Source organism: Ursus maritimus, unplaced genomic scaffold (genome assembly GCF_017311325.1).
Source record: "Ursus maritimus isolate PB19 unplaced genomic scaffold, ASM1731132v1 scaffold_21, whole genome shotgun sequence".
In the NCBI taxonomy this organism is placed as follows: domain Eukaryota; kingdom Metazoa; phylum Chordata; class Mammalia; order Carnivora; family Ursidae; genus Ursus; species Ursus maritimus.
The window spans coordinates 16,962,657-16,985,330 of NW_024424564.1; the positions used below are offsets into that span (position 1 = coordinate 16,962,657).

The window sequence follows — 22,674 nt, forward strand, 5'->3', positions numbered from 1 at the left end:
CCAAATTTGACAAAAGACCAACCTACAGATTAAGAAGTGGAACATACCCTAAACAGAATAAACTTGAAGAAATCTTGCCTTAATACATCATACTCAAACTTCTGGAAACCAAAGACCAAGGAATAAAATTCTTGAAATCCCCTTGCCAATAGGAGTGAAACAGTTCAAATGACAGTGGATTTCTCATCAGAAACCATAGATGCCAGAAGAAACTGGCACATTTTCCAAGTGCTGAATGGAAAGAACTGTCAGCCCAGAATCCAGTATCTTTCAGGAATGAAGGAGAAATCAATACATTCTCAGATAAAGGAAAATTAAGAGAATTTGTTGCCAGCAGACCTACCCTAGAAGAATGTCTAAGACACATTCTCTAAGGAGAAAGCAGATGATAAAAGGAAAAATCTTGGAACATAAGATCATAGTAAACAAAATTATGGGTAAATGCAGTAGACCTCATCTTATGCCTTCCAAATTATGCTTGGCAGTTGGAGCAAAAATTATAATACTGTTTGATGTGTCTCTAAATGTAGGTATATATGTGAGGCAATTTATAATATAAACAGGGGAGGGTAGAGTGGCATAAAGGCAGGTAAGGTTTCCACATTTCATTTGAACTGGTAAAATGATGACACCAGTGTGATAAGTTATGTTTATATAATACTTAGAGTACCCACTAAAAAACCCTCCTATATAGAGGGATAAACTGGAAAACGGTATAGATGAACCAAAATAGAATTCTAAGAAGCTTTCCAGTTACCCGCAAGAAGGCGGGGAAAAGAAAACAGAGAAAGAAGAAGAAATATAGAGAAGAAGAAGAAAAAAATAAAATCATAGACTTACACCCTAACATGTCAATAATCACATTACAGTAAAATATTCTAATATACCAAGTAAAAGACAGTTATTGGGTCTGTGTAAAGCATGACCCAACTTTATACTGTCTCTAAGAAACTCACTTCACATGTAAGAATATTGGCAAATTGCTTATATAGGAAAGTAACAGAATGAAAACAGTATATATTACCCTGGTACCACAACCACACAAAGACAGTACAAAACAAAGAGCTATAAACAAATATCCCTCATGAATATACAGTTGACCCTTGAGCAACATAGGTTTCAACTGTGTAGGTCTACTGACACAGTTTTTTTTGGTAAATACAATATTGTAATGTAGTTTCTCTTCCTTACTATTTTCTTAATAACATTTCCTTTTCTCTAGTTTTACTATAAGACTACAGTATATAATTCTTATAACATACAAAATAAGTTTAGTCAACTATTTATGTTGTTGATAAGGCCTCCAGTCAAAATAGTAGGCTATTAGTAGTTAAGTTTTTGGGAAGTGAAAAATTATATGTAGGTTTTTGATTGCATGGGGGTTGGTACCCCTAACCCCTGTGTTATTCAGGGGTCAACTATACACTTAAAAATCTTTAACAAAATATTAACAAACAGAAATCATCATTACATAAAAGGAATTATGCACTATGACCAATTTGGGCTTATTATAAGAATGCAAGGCTCATTTAATATTCAGAATTATTCAGCGTAATTTACCATATTAACAAAGAAGAAAAATCTCATGATTATATCCATGCAGGAAAAGCATTTGATAAAGATCAGTATCCACTTATGGTAGAACTCAGAAAAATAGGAATAGAGGAGAATTTCCTGAACTTTATAAAGACCATTTCTAAAACCTTCAACTAACATCATACTTTTATGGTGGAAGACTGAGTGATTTCCCCCTAAGGTCAGGAAGAAGACAAGGATATCCTTTTTACTGTTCCTATTCAACTTAGTCCTGGAAGTTCTAGCTAGTGAAATAAAGCAAAAAAAGGAAATTAAAAGGCATATAGTTCAGAAAGGAAAAAATAATAAAAGTGTCCCTATTTGTGCTTGATATGATTGTCTATATCGCAAGGAATCTACAATATAAACTCCTAGAACTAATAAATGAGTTTAGCAAGTCACAGGATATTTTATTTTATTCCACAGACTTGCAATAAACGTGTGGACACCAAAATTACTACATTATTACTTACAGTTGCTCAAAAAAATCTGAATACTTAGGTGTAAATCTAACCAGACGTGTAAAGTACTTGTATACTAAAAATTTTTTAAATGTCAGTGAAAGAAATCAAAGATGATCTAAATAAATGGAGAGACATACTGTATTCATAAAATGGAAGACTCAACATAGTAAATATGTCAATTGTGCCCGAATTGTTATACAAATTTAACGTAATTAAAATTCCAGTAAGACGTGTTTGCATAGCTAAGATTATTCTAAAATTTATATGGAAAGACAATAGATCAAGAATAGCTAAAACAATTTTGGAAAAAAAAAATCATTCTGTGCAATTTTAAGACCTGCCATGTAGCTACAGTAATCAAGACTGTGTGGTATTATTGGAGGAACAAATTCTTAGATCAGTGGAACAGAATAGAGAACCCAGCAATAGAACCAGAGGTATATGCCTACTGACTTGACAAAAGTGCAGAAGTAAATCAGTGAAGGAGAAACAGCCTTTCAACAAATGATGTTGGAACATTCGGACATGCATAAGCAAAAAAATAATAATAAACCTCTACTCAAACCTCATGCTGTATAAAAAAGTTAACTCAAAATGGTTCACAGACTTAAATGTAAAACTATAAAACTTTTAGGAAAAAACCAAATCATCAGAATCTAGGGCTATACAAAGAGACTTAACATGAAAAGTATGATCCATGAAAATTGATAAATTGATAAAAATTGATCAATTAGACTTCATCAAAATGAAAAACTTTTGTCCAATGAAAGACTCTGTTAAGTAGGATGAAAAGACAAACTGCAGACTGGGAGAAAATATTTGCTAGCCATATATCCCAATAAAGGACTAGTTTGCAGAATGTATAAAGAATATTTCGCAACTCAACAGTGAAAAAAATCAAACAGCGCAGTTAGAAAAATGGATTAAAGACGAGATATTTCACAAAAAAAGATATTAAAATGGCACATAAGCACATGAAAAGCTGTTCAACATCATTAGTCATTAGGGAGATGCAAATTACTATAGAATTCTTTCAAACTTACTATATATTTGAACATTTCCATAATAAAATTCAAGAAAAAATAGATTTTTCATATCTGTAAAAGCACATCACCATTACATCTTTTTTTTTTTAAAACATCTTTATGGTATCATGAATCCATATGTTAAATAACATTTTGAAAAAAAAAAAAAACAAAAAAAACCAAAACTCCAGAAGCCCACACATAAGTATTTATCCAAGTGAAATGAACTTATGTTCACACAAAAACCTGTACACAAATGTTTATAATGGCTTTATTCACCGTCTTCAAATTTGGAAACAACCCTAAACCTTTAGCTGGAAATGAGTAAATAAACAGTGATACGTCCTATAATAGAATACTAGTCAGCATTTAAAAGGAAAAAAACGCTGATATACACAACATGAGTGAATGTCAAATGCGTTGTCTAAGTGAAAGAAGCCAGACTGCATCAGTATGATTCCATTTATAAGACATTCCAGCAAAGCAAAAAATATAGGGGTAGCGATTAGTGTTTGTTAGGAGCTGGGACTGGGAGCACAGGATATTTCAGGGCTTGATAGAACTGTTCTGTGTTTTGATTTTCATGCTGACATAACAGTGTATGTTAATCAAAACTCATAACGGTGTATGTTAATTAAAACTCAGAGAACTATGCCCCAAAGAGGGTGAATTTTACTATATGTAAATTGTATATTTTTAATAATGAAAAAAATAGTGGCTATTGCTGAGGGAGAAGAAGCATCTTAACTAAAAACAAGGCAAATTACAGATAATTTTAGAAAATACTTTTCCAATGGCATATCTGCCTTCTCTCCCACCAGTAGCCACCCTTTACCATACACTCTGTCCTCCCAGTTATAAATCATCTTCTCTAATGTCTTGATATAAAATTCATGCATACTAGAGATGAAGAAAACAGATTGGAAGGGTTAGTTATTTTACTACAGCATAAAATTAAACTCTGAAGTTATGTTTAATTATTTTTCAAGCTAAAATTAGGCACCATTCAGAAAATGAATTACAGTGGCTAAGTTGGGAAAGACGTGGCCATTTATATGAAAAAGTATTTATTTCTCACTGAAAGCCAGCAGTATAAAAGGGGCGCTAAAAAAGTGTCATATCTTAGCCTTCGGAAAGGTAAATAGGGAGGAAAGTAATATTTATTCTCTGAGCTTTGTTAGATCACAGCTGGAAGATCTTATATTGTTTTGTCACTTGAGGTGCCTCCACAGAGACTTGATAGCTGCCTGTCAGTTTGTGAGGGGCTGCTATGTAGAGGAGGCAATAGATGTTACTTGTGTTGCTCTGAAGATGTAACTGTGATAGATGTTATAAGGAAGTAGATAGGATTTGTACTTAGAAGTAGAGACTTTGTAACAACTAGATCAGTATGAAAATGAAATGGAACTACCTCCAGAGTATTAAGCATTGTGCTTTGATATGTGTTTAGAGGCACCTAGTCTTCATTCGGTGGACTCTGGGACCCTGTAGATTGTTTGGTTTTATTTTCTATCTCATTTTAAGGTTTTAGTATACTGTTTATGTGTATCATTCAGAGTGTCTTCAGGCTAAGCATCCTCACGTTTCTTTATCTGATGTAGCTCTTAGAACATTAAGTCATTCTGGTTGTTACCAGTGGCCCTGTTAATGGGCTAGTATCGTCATAAACTATTTTCTAGTTTATCCACGTGTTGGCAGGTGGTACTGCTGTCTTCTGTATCTGAATATCTAGACCCTCTCCTATAACTTATATTCTCATTTTCCACAATTTTGCTTAAGTACTTCTAAATTGTCTATTTAATGCCTGTCTATAGAAGACTGAGACTAGCACCTTGAATAGTACCTGTACGTAGTAGACATATTTGAATGAATGAATTTCACTCTCTGTTGCATGTTTTCACAAAAATAACAATGGTTCACATTCAGATTACTTGAAACATGCAAACTTTCTAACTAATTGTTTTTTTCTGTACAGGAATTTCGGCAGAAAGTAATGCTAGGAACTCCATTCCTAGTTATTTGGCTGGTTGGGTTTATAGCAGACCTAAATATTGATTCTTGGCTCATTAAAGGGCTAATGTATGGTGGCGTTTGGGCTACAGTACAATTTCTTTCAAAGTAAGTGTGTGGTTTTTAACTGTATTTTTAACTGTGCTTTAAAGGATATAATTTGGACCCTGCTGTGTAAAATTAATGTTTTGTATGTTTAGAACATTGCCTTTATGTAATATATTTCATTTTAATTTAATGTTAAAGAATTTTGGCAGATTTATATCTGAAATCTTTTAGGTTTTTTAATGTTGAAATTCTTTTTTTCTCTTTTATTTTTTCCTTTTTTATTTAAATTCAATTAGCCAACATGTAGTACATCATTAGTTCCAGATGTAGAGTTCAGTAATTCATCAGTTGCATATAACACCCAGTGCTCATCACATCATGTGCCCTCCTTAATGCCCATCACCCAGTTACCCCATCCCCCCCCCTCCCCTCCAGCAACCCCAGGTCAATCAGAGAAAGAAACAAACTGAAATGTTGAAATTCTACAGGTACTTTCATTGACCAAAGTCTAACATATACTTTTTAAGGCTAAAATACAATTTTAAAACATTTCAGTAGAAGTAGACTTGAGTTCATTCAATTCTAACTGTAATATACATATTGTGTATTTCTAGGTAATTACAATGCTTTAGCTTACCTTTCCATAGAAATTATATTTTCTTTGGTCATAAGCAATATGCAAGAAAGAGGTTTGATTTTAGTACTAAGGTAGAAAGAGTCTGAGCATATGCAGTAAGGCTTAGCCTTTGTATTTTCTTCTCCTTCATTTTTCTTTAAAACATTGTGATCTTTTCCTTTCTTCCTATCCTTAGATCTCATTCCTTTAAGTTGCCCATTCAGCAACCTAGGCAGTTGTCTATGATCTAGAACTTTCCACGTAATATCCATTTTTTTAGTACTTTGTTTTCATCTGAATTTCAAAAAAAAGAGTTCTGAAAATAATTCACACAGAGATGAGAATGACTGGTAATACACTAATGTGTTAACTGTCAGGAAGAGGCTTAATTTTAGGTAATAAATCTCATTTTAGTGTTTCTAGGAGCTCCAAGGGGTCCTATAAATAGGAAGGCTTCCTATTTAGCCTACATGGATAGTTGATCCTGCTTATGTTTAATAAAATTCATTAGTATATATTTTCCCCCGGTTCTAAATTCTGTACATAATGACCTTCACTTCCATTACATTGGCCAGTTCATTCTATTTGAAAAGCTATACTAAAAGCTTAACAGGAGTGTGTAGGGAAGGAGAAATAATGAAACATAAAAACTTGAGGATTGCTTTGTACTTGTTTGTCAAAATTATAATTCGTCTTTGGTGAATAATATGCTGAATGATAGAGTTACTAAATGTACTAAAGTGAATTATTGATTTAAGAGAATAGGCGTAGACCGAAATTCTGAGGTTGAAAAGTACATAGAATAGAATTTAATCCTATTTCTTGGCAAATTAGGAGCTTCAGAATCTTGCTGACTGATTCAGCTGTGCACTCACTTGTTATTGATTACCATGAAAAATGGTCTTGGTATTTAAGCATCCTGGAGTTCTGGATTTTGGTTAAACCAGAGTTTACTATGTGGAATGTGTATAATTTTCATTTAAATAATTATTCATTTTTATAAGGAAATGCAGAGCTCAGTTTTATAAAAACTTGTATTTTGCAGATCCTTTTTTGATCATTCAATGCATAGTGCATTGCCCCTTGGAATATATTTGGCAACCAAATTCTGGATGTATGTAACGTGGTTCTTCTGGTTTTGGAATGATATCCTTTGGTTATAAAGGTCATATCTAAAGCAATTTTTGTTACTTAAATGATTGTTTTATAATAATTTAACATTAGGACTGAATTACGCATGATTTGCTGCAGTAAAACAGTATTTCTAGGAAAATAATAAGTGTGAACCAAAGTAAATATTGTTTTAAAACGTTTCATATTTAATAGGTCACTTTTGAAAGCTGCTTTTAATGACTACATCAGTAATAATGATAGTAGCTATTATTTATTGTGTGTTTAAAGGGCATTTTCTTAAATACTTTAATACTTTGTACTTATTTTATACACACTCTATATTTTTATCTCCACATTTTATAGATGAGAAAATATAGGCTTAAATAGGTTAAGCTGTTATCCTTGCCCAAGGCCACACAGCTAGTCTCTGATAAGGCTGGGATAGAAACACATACTAGTCTGATTCAACAACACCTGTTCAAAACCTTTCTACTAAACTGTGATTTTCATGTTTTAGTATCAAACTGTTCTCTCTAAATATTTTCTTAATATCACAACTTTTTATTTTGTTGTGGTTGGTAACAGTTTATTTTCTCTTTTGTATCATGAAAAGCATGCAGTACTGTATCTTCAAATATTTGCTGATTATTTCAGTGTAGTATGCTTTAAAAAAGTAATATATACTTTGAAATTGTAAATATGTGTGTGTGCATGTGTGTGTATCAAAGAAATAAGACCATTGTCAGTTTTTGATATTTTTATGTAGGGAAAGCTCAATCAGTAAGACAGTCTGTTTTATTAAAATAAAGGCACATGTTTCACAAATATCTGTTAATAAATCATTTTTCAAAACATTACCATAAAAAATATAAGATAGGTTTTAAATGAAATGCAGTTTTTGTTGACTTACGATTGTTCTGAACAATTTTAGTTAATACCTAGTTTCGCTTCACAGTCTTGCATGTTATAACATGTGTTCTTCTTATTGTCTTGTGTTTTTTAAACAAAAACAAAGTATTGAAAAAAATGCTTATTTTGAGACTGAGGCACAGAATTGTGGCTACACTTGTCATTCTTACGTTTTTATAGCATTATATAATTACTTTCAGAAAGTATAGAGCTTAAAAAATATTTCCTTAGCATAAGTATCTTTTGAAATATTTCCATGTGGCAGTTTTTGCTAGCTCATTCTGCCTTGTACTAAACTTTGACATAAAAATTGTTCTTTAAACATTAGAATTGGTCTTATTGGAACATTTAGTCTAGGTAAAACAGATCTGCTTATTTTTGTTACCTCATCTATTTTAAATTTATAAAAAGCAGTGACCTCTGAAATGACATTAGTATTCCAGACATATTTTCTCATTTTGTTTCCTAAATTGGACAGTAAATTTTATATCATGAAAAAAGTTAGATTCACATCTCAAAATAATTTTAGACTGTTGCTGTTCTCTTAATCTGTTGTGCATATAAGTGGAGAGAAAAGCAGGAAAATTAGTAAATTACAAATAATGAAAACTTCATGCCAGAGAGTTTTATGGTAGTCTGACTTGAATTTTTTCCTTTTTCTTTTTTTCCTTATTTGGAGATAGAATAAAATAGCTATGCAAGTTTCCAGAGCTAAGGAGTTGAGAATGTAAGAGGTAGATTTTTAAAGGAAGGGCAGCACAATCAAGTCAATTTAACTTGCCCTATTTGAATAATTCTGCCTTTAGAATAGATTGGCATATAGTTCATTTTTTAGATGCTCTGAACAAATTGCATATATTTAATTTTTCAAATAAAAATTGTAGTATGAGAATACCAGGTTTTTATACTTGTCTGTAAAGGAAGGATGATCATAGTACTGTCTCAGAGTTCTTGAGAAGATGAATGAACTAAAACTTAGGACACACCTGACATGTAAGAAATGTTAAATAAGTGTGTGTTATTATCTTATGCATGACTTTTTGGATCATTGTGTCCACATAGGCTTTAAGTGTGCATTTACGGTTTCTTTTATTCAAATGTTTGTGTATGTGTATATGCTGCTCATGGAATGTGGAATGAAATCACAAATAACTTTAAATTCTGATTTAAAAAAAAAAAGCTTTATGTAAGTCTCTGTGTTATAAAAGAACCAGATCTCTATGCCCTATATGATTTTAGAGCTATGTTTGTTTTTCAGTATTAAACTTTGAGACCAGAGATAAGAGCTCAGGAAACTTATATAGGAAAGGAACAGAAAGAGCCCAGAATAATTTATAATGGAAGCACAAAGGATGTTAGACAGGAAAGCGTCATAAGGTTCATGATGTAAGATAACGATTAAGATAATGGAGTTAAAAATGGCAGCTCTTGTCAGGGACTATCTCTCTTGTTGACCTCAGCCTGTTTGCTATTGATTCCACCACTTCCTCATGCAACTCATGACTACATATGTAATTAAAACTGATCAGACCAGTTGTGAAAAATAGAGTTACAGTCCATTTTCCTTATATGCGGTAATTATGTTCTATGAAGTTGCTGCAAACACTGAATTAACAAATACTAAACCTGTTGCTCCTAGGAGAAAAAGAAATGCAAGCCTCTGGTCACAACATTTTTGTCAGCCAATCAGTATATACCCTTGGTTTTATATGTGTTTCTGTATAAATATAAAATTTAATATTTGTCATTGATTGAAATTGAACTCACAGCCAGCTGCATTATAACCCATGCCTGAACAAAGTATATCTGACAACGCCTGTTTTCTCTGTAAGGCACATCACAGCCCTCTTGTGTTTAGGAACATTAGGTAGCACTTCAGCACTACACTAGGAGGCCATTTTAAATAGCAAAATCGCCAACAAAAAGCACAAATAGGCAAAAAGTGTGGCACAGAATCGACCATGAAAAGATACCTGTTTTTACAGTATGAGAGCTGGAACAAGTAGGCAGACTATTGCCTCGTTCAGCTCAGCTGGCATTGCGTACAGAAGGTGCCTCATATTTTTTGCTACTTTGCATATATCCATGAATGACTGTAAAAGCACCATGAGTATTGATTTTGGGGTTACAAATAAATGTCAGCAAGTAGGCGTGAGGATCAACTGTATAAACTTTTAGTTTCTCATAATAGGATACCCAACTTAAGTGTTTTGTGGTGTAATGAATTTTGTATTGATATAAATTACTTGTCCTAACAAGTAAGTTTTTATTCTTTTCTACTGTTCATTAAATAATTATCATCTCATATATACCTTACATTTATTCAGTGCTTTTTGGTTTATAGTTCTTTCAGATCTATTGTTTGACTCGGTTCTCAGAGCAATGCTTTGAGATTAGAAAAACAAACCACATAAATCCTAATCCTGTTTTCTGACTGATGGAAACATTGAGGTTCAGAGAAGTTGTGTCTTGCCCAAAGTCACATAGATAGGTAACGATCAAGAGTGTTGCCCAACTTTTTGACCTGATAACAGTGTATCTTCAAATGTCTTATTTTATACTCTGAACATAATTTTAAGTTTTTAAACCTTCCTGAAAAGCAACATGTAGAAAGAGCTTTAAAAATACCCTTAATCATTCATAAGTAAATCGTCAGAGATAAGATCTAAAGTTTATTTGCAAGGCTGTTGGCCATAGTACTATTTATAATAGGGAAAAAATGGAAATAACCTAAGTATCCATCCTGAATGGATAATAGTTGTTATCAATTAGCTATGTGTAGTATGGGATAAAATAGCCATTACAGTGCTTTTCTAAGACTTGATGTGGGTTTATACTTAGGATGTAATAAGTGAAAAAATATTGATAATAGGCTATTAGAAATTTTATGTCTAAAATTAGTTTTCAGTCGTGTTTTAAGTTAAATTAAGCTTAAACTAAAGATGGATATAAAGAACTTCTAGAAGCTGGGATGATTACATATATAAAAATGAAGACATTGCTAAATTATCATTTTCACCATCTTCTCCTATACGTTTTCCTCTTAAGCATTTTTTCCTGCAGTTTACTGTTAGGGCTTCTTCAGTTTTTTTATGTATCTATTCTAGTTTTCTTATAATATTCTCTCAGCTTTTTAAAACTGTCTTCAGGTACCCAGTCACTACTTTCTGTGAATTCTGACAGTGTTGCTGTAAATATTCTTGCATATCATTTGTGTGTGTGTGTGTGTGTGTGTGTGTGTGTGCATGTGCGCACATGCAGGTGTTTCTGAAGTCATTAAAGATAATCTGTAATGTATTTCTTAATTCATGTATATTTGACTACTGTGTATAATGAATGATGTGCGGGGGGTGTGTGTCTGTCTTCCTTTTCGCTTATTAGGGAACTCATTGCTCCAGTATACCCTTTCCTCACTCAGTTGCAATATCAACCTTGATATTTATCAGTTTTCCAGTGCTCTATTCAGTTTATTGATCTCTTTGCTTGTGTCAGTACTATTTTATTACCATAGCTTTCTCCTTCCTTTCTTTCTTGCTTTCTAACTTCTTAATTTCCTAACTTCCTTCCTCCCTCCCTTCCTCCTAGTACAGATAACATACAATGTTATATCAGTTGTAGGTGTACAATATGATTCAGTAATTCTGTATATTACACAATGCTCATCATGATGTGTACTTTTGATTCACTTCTCCTATTTCCCCCATCCTTCCCCCACCTCACCTCCCCACTAAAGCTTTAGTCTTAAATCATGATATCTAGTAGCCCAAGTTTTCCAGCTTTTTTGTTTCTCAGGAATATTTTTGCTTTCTTAGCACTTTGTTCTTCTGTTTAGATTTTTTAGAATCAGCTTTTTTAAGTTCCATGAAAAGCCTAATGCAATTTTGATTAAAATTCTATTTAAGTTGTAGAATAACTTGATGTTTAGGTCTTTGCCATTACAAAGTAACATAGAGTGATTAGCTTAAACAAAGAAATTGATTTTCTCACAGTTTTGGATAAGGATGCCAGCATGATTATGTTCAGGTGAGGATTCTTTTCCTGGCCTACAAACAGCCACCTCCTCCCTGTGTCCTACAGAGCAGGGGGAGAGAATGAGGTTTCTTTCTTCCTCTTAAATCTTATGCAGCCACAGTCTTGTTGGATTGGGGTCCTACCCTTATGACCTCATTTAACGTTAATTACCTCCTAGAGACCCCATTTCCATCAATAGTCACATTAGAGATTAGAGCTTCATATGAATTTCAGTGGGAGAGGGGGTCGGGGGTAGGACATGATTCAGTCCACAGCAGAGGGCCAGGAGACTGATGAGAATTCTGACTTTATCTTCTCGTCTGCATTTTCCATGCTATTTATACAGTGGAGGTGGGATTAAGAACTACCCCAGGCAGCTTGCCTTACCGGAGTCGTCTTTTCTTGATTTCCAGTTGAATTTCATGGTATAGTGTGGCTTGTCCCCTTTTTGAAGTTGTTGCTCATTTTTTGCAGATAGTTGATTCATTTGGTTTGCTGTTTCTGTTTTATTTTGTTGGGTATTATGGCAAATTAGAGCTGCAGTTCACAGCAGGCATCAAAATAACATCCAAGTAGATTAAAGAGTTAAATGTAAGAAAAGATTCCATAAACATTTAAATGAAAACATTGATGACACATACTTCTTCTTTATCTAATCGAAGGACTATTTAAACATAAAAACAGAATACAAATTAAGACAATAAAATAAGGTTTCTTTTGCTTCTGAAATTGACAACTCTTTTCTTTGCTCAAAGCTGATGGAAATGTAGTAGTCAAGCAATATGTGATGTTAGTGGGATTTTAAATTGGTGTATCTTTCTGGAAATAATCTGACAATATAAAAATATACATCAAGACTTAAGTATGTTCATACCCAAAGATATTGTTCTCATAATAACTAATGACCCAGTATCTTCTGCTGAGTGCATTGGAGAGGCAGAATAGCACAGGTAGAAAGAGCCTGGATTTTAATACCTGCTCCGCCTTTAATTTACTCTGCAGCTTTGGACTATTTAGTCAACCTCTGTCTCAGGTTTGTCTTCTGTAACATGGTTAGGATAAAGTTTTTGTGCAGATTAAATGGCATATAGTTGATTAATAGGTGTTACTTGTTTTACTAATGTTCATAAAAATACTATGATCTCAGTTATTAAAAATGCAGAATACCAAATATAAAAAGAATTGTCCCTGGGTTGTGGAGGTATTGTTTTTGCCTTTATACTTTTTAGTTTTTTCTGATTTTATAAGGAAAAAAAGGTTGTTTTAAACCTTTACAAAACAACCATGCCATTTATGGAGAGTTTGTAAATTTTTGTTCTTAAATTTAAAAAATTAAACGGTGTGTGACCTATTACTAAAGCTAAGTTCAAACTACCATTTAAAGATATCTCATCTCTTTACCTTTAAATATCAAGCAAAGAACTTCTGTAAGTTCATCTGATATATAATTCTTGAATATCCTGTCCCTTTTAAATCTGTAGTCATCTCTTGAGCTGCTGCTTACCTCCCTTGCAAATTTAATCCAGCCTTTAAGAACCATGGGGCGCCTGGGTGGCACAGTGGTTAAGCGTCTGCCTTCGGCTCAGGGCGTGATCCCGGCGTTATGGGATCGAGCCCCACATCAGGCTCTTCTGCTATGAGCCTGCTTCTTCCTCTCCCACTCCCCCTGCTTCTGTTCCCTCTCTCGCTGGCTGTCTCTATCTCTGTCGAATAAATAAATAAAATCTTTAAAAAAAAAAAAAAAAGAACCTGAGCTATTTACATGTTAGCACCTTTTGAAACTTATAGCGTGTAAAGGTCCTGCTCCTGAAAAATACCAGGGTTCGGTATTCTTTGCATGTACATTTACCCAGCTTTATTCTCAAGCGATTTTTAGCTGTTGATGCTTGGACCTGCATAAAATCTTGAAAATAGTATTTGAGTATTTCAGATACTTTGTGCTTCAGAAATGTGTTGTTTTAACAACATTGTTTTTCTTAGTGTTAAGTAGCTTTTGATTCCTCATTTATATTTATAAAGCCTAGTACATTTCTTATATTTTCATTAGGTAGAAATATGTAAACATAGAAACTTTGTTTAAAGCAAGTTTATGAATACTTTTCCAAAAACAGGGTCAGTTTGAATGTGTCAAAAAAGGCAATGAAAGAATTTAAAAGCAGTCTTTTAAATACCTGGGTGTGATATCTTAAATGGTAGATATATAAAGACTTTAATGCATGTAGATAAAGTAATATGTTAATAACTTTGAACATGAGAAGTCCATTTTTGATCAGAAGAAATGATCATTTAAAAATAATGTATTCACTGAATTTTTAATGCATTACTGAGTTTTTTAAAGTGTCAGAAAGCTTATCCTACATGACTTAAAGTTTGTAAAGAAATCACATTTTTACTTTCTATATTCAGTTATGAATATATTTTAGAAGTATATTTATTTTGATGTAATAACAGATAAATCAGCTTGTATTTTTTTCTTGGTAGGTGTTCTGTGTGTGTGTGTGTGTGTGTGTGTGTGTATGTGTGTGGGGTAAAATTTTACAGATTATAAATTTACCTATAATAGTAACTCATTTATCATTGCTTCTTTAGATTCCTTAACTTTAGGCACATCTCAACTTTTTATTTATCCATCTTCCATTCCTTGCCAATAGTGTTGCACTTTTCTACAATTTTGGAAAATCTTGGAAATCAGATCCAGGGATTATTAAAGCTACAGAAGAACAAAAGAAAAAGGTAGCAAGATAGAATCTAACTAGTCACATGTGTTTAACTGCCAAATTATCAGTATTTATACCAGGTATTAGAGTACAAAGAAAGAAACTATCTTTTAGAACATAAAGAAGTTTCAAACCAAATTGAGATTATGCATAGTTATTGCTCATCCTTGGTACTCCTGAATGCCTATCCTTACACTTTCATGACATTTTTAAATTTCCTGTTTCTCTCCTTTCTAAGAATTGTGATTGTTTTGAGGGATGAGTACAGCACTTTAAACATCTCTGAAAACCCTCAGCAAATAATATGAATTCAGTAAATGTTTATTAAATGACTGTGTAACTGGAAGGTCAGTAAACAGGTTGGTAGTTCAGATATTATGTTTCAGTAACATATATGTATTTATGTGTCCAATAACAAATACATGTGTGTGTATATATGTATAAAATCCAGGGCATCCCTCGTCTAAAGCCCAGTTACTTTAGGAAACCAAATTTACAATCCGAAGGTGTCATATGAGTAGGGAATTAGATTAGACTGGAGGCAGTTAAACTATGTTGTAAGCTATTTTATCCAGTCTCCAAAAACAAATCCTGATGAATTATTACTGTCCACAATAGACTAAAACAGTAGCAAGTTGTTAGGGTCTAATCTCCCCTTTTCTAGCCTGCATAGAGATTGCTACCCTTATGTTTACAGTATTCTTCAGTCATTACTGCTAATTGGTTTGCTAGGTTTTCTTAGTCATAATCCAGTTCTAAAGATTCGTTCTTTACTGAACTTAAGTTTATTTTCATGTCTTAGTCATCAAAACCTATACAGAGCAGTTCTTGGGGTAGGTGACTTAGTTTTATTCTCAGAGGAGTATTCCCCTAAGTTTAGAGTTACATTTTCATATACCCAAGAAATAAAATTTCTATATTCATATTATAATGAAACAGCAGAAGTAAATAAATGTTTTTTTTTGAGCAGAAAACACGTTGGTTAATTAAAAATGAACATGATGTTTATTGATTCATATTGACGGCACTGTAGTTGGTGAACATTGTTCAGTTTTGAATAAAATATATGTATATTTTTAATTCACAGACAATAGTTGAACTTGCAGAGACAGGAAGTCTGGACCTCAGTATATTCTGCAGTACCTGTTTGGTAGTATTTTTTTCTTTATTCTTCCCTCTCTCCTCTTCCCATAGCAATAGCATAGCATAGAAGGGGTGGGGAACAAGGAGAACAGTTTATTCTGCTGAGCACATTTCATGCCCTCCACACTCCCCACCCCTCAGGGCCATTCCTTTTAGACCATAGTGTAAGGAGAAAGACAGTAAAAAGATGTCTCCTCCCAATGTGCTTGTTCCGCCTGATGGTAGACCTTGACTGTACTTCAGATTCAAGGTACCATTCATTTGTATTCATCCTTAATCTGTTTTTCTTTCCTAACTCAGCAAAGAAAAAATTAAATAATAAAATATTAAAAAATCAAAGGTTTATTATGCTTCCCTAATATTGTTTTCCTAGATATTTTAAGAAAAGGTTTATTTTTATATTTAGACGTCGCAGTGGGAAAATCTGTTAGATAACTTAAGACAACATGGCGTCTAAAATGGTTCGGTTTGAGTAGTTATCTCTTTGTCTTAGAGGATTTATGGAACTTTGAGCACTATTTTATCATTGATATTAGAAGCTGTCCTCTTCAGCCAGGTCATAAAGAAAGATATAAATGAAATTAAATAGCATTTACTTAAGTAATCAGGTATAGTAATACATTGTTTGTGTCATTATAGATCAAATTTCTATAGAATAATACTGTTTTGTGTTTTAATTATTTTCTGCAAATTTTTATAATTAGTTCTTGAGAAGAATATATCCATTGCCACAGTAGTTAAACCATGTTTTCCTACATGGAAGTGGAAATAATCCCTAAATCATACCTGAAACTAAATGTCCTTTTATACTTTTAAGTTACGCAGTATCACTGAACTAATGTCTTAACATGTAAATAACAACAAGAGAATTGACTTAGTTTGGGATTATGGAATGAGTCTTTGAAATGGAGCTCTAACTCTACAGATTCTTTAAATTGTTCCACCTAACATTCCTTGACCAAACAGTTATGATTTTGAATATTCAAAATGTATACTGCTTTACTTTTGGTAGCAGCTTTAAGGAGCTGACTAGATTCTTTTGTTTTTTCAAGCATTCTTTAAAAAGGTTTTTGTTTCTGTGCTTTACAATGGTTAATTTACAGGATTGGCACCTTAACGTTCAGAACATTTTTATAGTCTGCTGTTCTCTGGACATGTTATTCCATTCCACAAAGCCAAGTATGCATTGCTGATATGTTTGCCATGTGGCAAACAAATTCTTTATGGAGTCACTCAGTATGGTTTCATTGTTAAATAAATATCCGACGGCAAGAACAAGACTTATTTTTATCATTCTAGCATAAAACATTTATGTTTTATTAAGTAAGCTGTGTACTTCTGGATAGATAATTTGGTGTTGTAAAGAAAAGAGCATATCCTATTATAATATGATGCAAATTGGCAGAGGTGTTTGTTGTTATATGGGTATCCTGCCCTTTGATAAATAGACAAGTCCCTAAGAAGCCACATGTAAATCAGAATTTCCTAAAAGTGAATTACTCTGTAAGTGAACTGAGGAGACTGTCATGTTTAGGAGTCTCATGTCAGTCTTTGTTTAGAATTCATTGACAAGTATTGCCCAAAGGGGAAGTATAGCTGACGGTTGGAAGTGGGGGTAAAATTTGTTTAATTCATCCTTCTTCTTTCTCCTAAATAGATGTAGATTAATATCTATGGTGAAGAATAAGTGACCCTTTTCTTTAAAGAGTCCACAGATCATTTTAGTACATGTAAGGACTGCATAGTTAGTCTGTGCTTTTTCTTAGTGCCTCAGAATGATACATAACCTTAATGCAAACTGGTGGAAAAATGGCAGTGCTTTTATTGAAACACCAAGGAAGGCTATTACAAATTTTGTTTCTGGCATGGGTTAATAACCAGCTCTTGTCATGTATCCAGCATTAGGACTAGTAGCCCTTCGAAGATCACTAATGAGTTCTTTATTCACTTGGCTGATTCAGAGTAATATAGAATGAAACATTTCACAACACCTAAAGCAGTAAGGCATCATAAACATGAATTCTTTATTGCCTGTCAGGAGCTGAATAATGAATGTATTTTGTGTTTTTGAAGTAATAGGGCCTAAACTAAGCATGGTGTACTTTCTTAGATGGGTCATGAAGTTCAGCAGAGGAAATGTTGTACCTTAATCTGAGATCTCAGGAGCCACTGAAAGAGAAAGATGTGTGTACACTTACTGGTTTTTGTTAGCTTTGTTAACTTTGGGAAGACATTTTATTAATGGTTTTGAGTTTTAAAAGCTTCTTTCCTTCATTTCTAATTTGGCCTTCCTTTTACTAAAGAACAATTTCATTTTGTTCAGCAAGAACCAGTATCATGACCATTAATCACAATAACTTTTCATTTAGAAGCCTGGAGAGTGATGTTTTTATTATTCAGAAACTTGAGGGATGGGAATTAAATATAGTACCATTCATCACAACAGCAAGTTGGTCTTTCATTCTTAATTATTTTTGTGAAGTGATGGTTCTGCCCCATTCTTAGGAGTTTATATTCCACATTAGCCTTATCCTTTTTATCTTTGTTGTTGCAGTTGAAATCTCATTAAACAAAACATAGTGGTTTTTGTTTTATTTTATGCCTTTGGGAATATGGTTTTGTTTTCTTCATAATTGTATTTTGAGAAAATAAATATTCCGCTTCCCTTTCTTCAGTATAATGCCTTTTGTAATATTTTAAAATGCTTATTAACAGATACGGAAACCAGTGAGGTCCAAACACTGTGGTGTGTGTAACCGCTGCATAGCAAAATTTGATCATCATTGCCCATGGGTGGGTAACTGTGTAGGTAAGTTTTATTAATAATTTCTGAGTGCGTTGTTCATTTAAGTTACTCTAAGTAACTAATGAAGTACAGTATTAAAGTAGATGGTAGAAACTTCATTCCTACACTCCACTATAGCTCCGCTCCCCTCTGCCCCCCGGTTAGTCTTCTGGCTGACAACAGCACCTCAGTTGTGAGAAAGAGGGGGAAATAAAATTATAAAATCAGTCTCTAGAAAAGATTGATATTTCTCTCTCAATTCTTTCTGGTGCCTGTTCTTTCCTGTTTCTTTATTGGATAATGGTGAAATTGATAAGGATGAAGACAGTATTGCTTTTTAGTTAAACTGGAAAAGTTAAGGCAGTGAAAATATTTGGAAGGATGTCGTGGACAGAAGCAGAGAGGAATGACAGACAAAAACTCTGTGTACCTCAGTGTTCAAGAATGGTGTGATCTGAGCAGGTGAACTGAGTGGTCTGAGAGACGGCCCTGGGTTTTTATGAGGTGACAATAGAGAAACGTTGCAAAGATTGCATGACTGTTGGGGAGAAGCCTTTAAAAAGTTGGATTATGAAGTTTATAAAAATAAAGATAAATCAGGTTATTTTAACCCTCATAAAGCAAACAGTAGGTTAAAATTCAAAATTGTGATTCATTTGGTTCCTTGGGACTCTTGATTTCAGAATCAGTGTCATTGCAGTCATCACATCTTTGTAGTTATAAATATTCTTATTTTAAGACTTCTTTTTAAAAATATTTTTTTATTTATTAGAGAGAGCGGGAGTGAGCGAGAGAGAGCCCAAATAGGGGGTAGGGGGAGAGGGAGAAGCAGACTCCCCGCTGAGCAAGGAGCCTGATGCAGGACTCGATTCCAGGCTGGGATCATGACCTGAGCCGAAGGCAGACGCTTAACTGACTGAGCCACCCAGGCGTCCTTATTTTAAGACTTTTATTAAAACATTTATTTTCCTAAAGAACATTTTGTAAAATAAGTAATGTTTGTAATTATTGTCCAGATCGTATCATTCATGGCATTCCTTTACCCCCATCCCCAAAAGGTGCATTTCTAGTTGTTTTTCTTAGCTGAAAAAATTGCTTCTGTGTTGTTCTTTAGGTGCAGGCAACCATAGATACTTTATGGGCTACCTATTCTTCTTGCTTTTTATGATCTGCTGGATGATTTATGGTTGTATTTCTTGTGAGTACAGTTAGCTTTTTACTTTCTTAAAACAAATGTTTGTATACTTTTGCTTACCATATTAACAAAATATGATAATGACAAGTCTTTAAAAATTATGGTTTGGGGTGCACCTTACTGCAATGAAGCATAAAGAAAAGAACAGATGTAGAATATATTCAACATATAGTATAAGCAACAGAATTATCAGTTAGCTATGTTTTAATATGTGTGTCCTCTGAAAAACATGTTGGTTTAATAGGCTTTGAAATGCTTCTGGGTAAAATACACCAACATTTTTCACATCACGTGCTTGCTTTACTTTAGGAGCTTACAGATTTTGTGACTGTGATAGTTGCTCTTTAGTACCAAAAAGCTGGGAAAATGCAGTTAACTTTGCACAGAACTTGAAATATTTCAAAATGTAAGGTGTAATTATTACCTATTAGAGAATATTAAAAGGTGGTAGAAGATACTTTTTTAGGAGTAAGTTGTCATTCACTTGATCATATGGGTATAAGGGCAATGATGGGTTTTTATTGCATTGAGAGCATGATTTGAGAAGAATTTAAATGAAGATATTAGTTACTGTGCCTCAGGGCTTGGTGGTACTTCACATAAATATGTATTAGATCCTGGCTTAAAAATAAGTTGTGGAAGGATGATTTCCTAGTCCTATTTTCAGACATATTAAGAATAATGTCTGTTATTTTTTTTTAAAGATTTTATTTATTTATTTAACAGAGACAGCCAGCGAGAGAGGGAACACAAGCAGGGGGAGTGGGAGAGGAAGAAGCAGGCTCCCAGCAGAGGAGCCTGATGTGGGGCTCGATCCCAGAATGCTGGGATCACGTGCTGAGCCGAAGGCAGACGCTTAACGACTGCACCACCCAGGCGCCCCGAATAATGTCTGTTATTGCCCTAAAAAGTCTACTTCCTCAAATACAGATTAATAGAGAGAAAGATTTGGTCAAAGATCTTAACTTAGTTTCTGGCCCAACAGACCTGAGGGAGAACATGGTCCTGCTAACAACGCTAGTTTTTTATGGCAGGAGCTCTAAAAGAAGAGATTTTTGTTTTGGAAAAAGCCCTCCCTCACCAAGGAGATGTTTTTGTGTTATACGTCCCCCCTCCCACAGACCCAAAAATATTTCACTTACATACATATCATTTTATCTTTGTTTAAAGGTAAGTTAACTATTGTATGTATGCAGTACCAATCAAAAACTGTGTATTGTTAAAGTGCAGTAGTATTTTTTTTTTAAAGATTGGTTGGTGTTTTTTCCATTTCTGTCTTTGCTGTGTTTTTTCACTAATTATACAATAATTATATACTAATTTTTCACTAATTAAGGGGTTATTTAAGAGCATAAAAATTTGCATTCAAAGTCATCGGCTAAATGTAGACATTTGGATGGTGCCTTTGTGAAGTGCTTGGATGATTACTGAGTAAATGTGAACCTTCTGTTCTCATTTTAGACTGGGGACTCCACTGTGAGACCACTTACACCAAGGATGGATTTTGGACATACATTACTCAGATTGCTACGTGTTCACCTTGGATGTTTTGGATGTTTCTGAACAGTGTTTTTCATTTCATGTGGGTGGCTGTATTACTCATGTGTCAGATGTACCAGGTACGTGCAGGTACATGATTGGTTCTTTAGTGCGCTAATAACTGAAAGCTCTGAACACTTCATTCCTTGTTAAAAGATAATTCATTCTCTTTCTAACCGGTTCTACTTTTCAAGGATTAAAATTTTCAATTTACTTTCCTTACTCTTCCTTTATTCTTTCTTTACCTTTCGCTTACTCCTCCTTTTTTTTTTCTTTCTACCTCCCACTTTCTTCCTCCTCTCCTTCTTCTTATATTATGAACTTTGTTCTTACATTATGACTTTTCTTTTCTTGTTTTGGACATAATATTATTATTTGACAGAGAGAGCATAAGCAGGGGGGAGCGGCAGAGGGGGAGGGAGAAGCAGGCCCCCTGCTGAGCAGGGAGCGCCATGTGGGGCTCGATGCCAGGACCCTGAGATCATGGCCTGAGCTGAAGGCAGACGCTTAACCGACTGAGCCACCCAGGCGGCCCTGAATTTTCAGTACTACTTTTGTCAGAACTTATTTCTGTTGTTCCTGATTCATATATACCCAGTTGAATATAGGTGTGAGCTTAGATCGATAATGCCATTAGTTTTGTGTTTATTAGTAATGTTTTATTACCTACAAATACCAGTATTTATTCAAGAACTTTTTTTAATTAAGGATTTTTTTAAAAGCTCAATTTTTAAGGGGCTGATGGAGAGGTGGTCTGTGTTCATAGTGTCCATCTCCGCATGCACAATGCCAGATAACCTGTTTTTTAAACATTTTTCCTGTTTGACTACTTTCCACAAGAGTCAAAGTGATATCATGTAAACTAGCTTGATGATCTCCTAATGGAAAAGCAAAAACAAACTTCACCATTTTTCTCTCCATCTGGTCCTCTTGAGAACTGATTTATTTTACATTAATACTTACTTTATATCAGAGAGAGTTGATGGTTTGCTTTCTCTTACCTCTTAGATATCATGTTTAGGTATTACTACAAATGAAAGAATGAATGCTAGAAGATACAAGCACTTTAAAGTCACAACAACATCTATTGAAAGCCCGTTCAAGTACGTACATATTTATAAATTTAATATTTTCTTTTGCATATAACTTAGCAAATATCTAGTGAATACATCAAAGAGAAATATCATCTTTAGGTATGCCAGTAGGATATGAAACAGGGAATATTTCTTTTGCTTAGCAATATGTAAAATAGCTTATAAGTCCTGAATTCTAAGATTTCTGCCAGACATAGCATTAGGTTAGTTTACTATAACTTCATCACATTATATAAATTTGTGACATTCTTTTTTCTTAGTTGCACAATCCAAACTCTATTGACCTACTAACATTTAGTATGAACATATATTATTATACATTAACATACAGCTTTAATATTGCCATAAGTTTCTACACATTTTCATTGATAAATGAATGTATGCACAGAATTGAAATATGATTTTAAAAATACAGTCAATTGAAATTCAT

General features: G+C 33.6%; 1 protein-coding gene across 2 annotated transcripts in view; it reads left to right on the plus strand.

Moving 5' to 3' along the window:
- The window catches only part of ZDHHC17 (zinc finger DHHC-type palmitoyltransferase 17), an 85,468-nt gene that overhangs the window by 60,025 nt on the left and 2,769 nt on the right, over positions 1-22,674 (plus strand). The window contains exons 9-16 of one of the 2 annotated variants that reach the window (XM_008684327.2): positions 5,040-5,182; positions 6,784-6,884; positions 14,380-14,504; positions 15,576-15,638; positions 18,347-18,440; positions 19,531-19,614; positions 21,073-21,230; positions 22,159-22,253. In XM_008684327.2, the coding sequence (XP_008682549.2) occupies positions 5,040-5,182; positions 6,784-6,884; positions 14,380-14,504; positions 15,576-15,638; positions 18,347-18,440; positions 19,531-19,614; positions 21,073-21,230; positions 22,159-22,253 (863 nt within the window). The remainder of the gene's footprint in view (positions 1-5,039; positions 5,183-6,783; positions 6,885-14,379; positions 14,505-15,575; positions 15,639-18,346; positions 18,441-19,530; positions 19,615-21,072; positions 21,231-22,158; positions 22,254-22,674) is intronic. The other variant, XM_008684328.2, reaches the window with a different exon arrangement.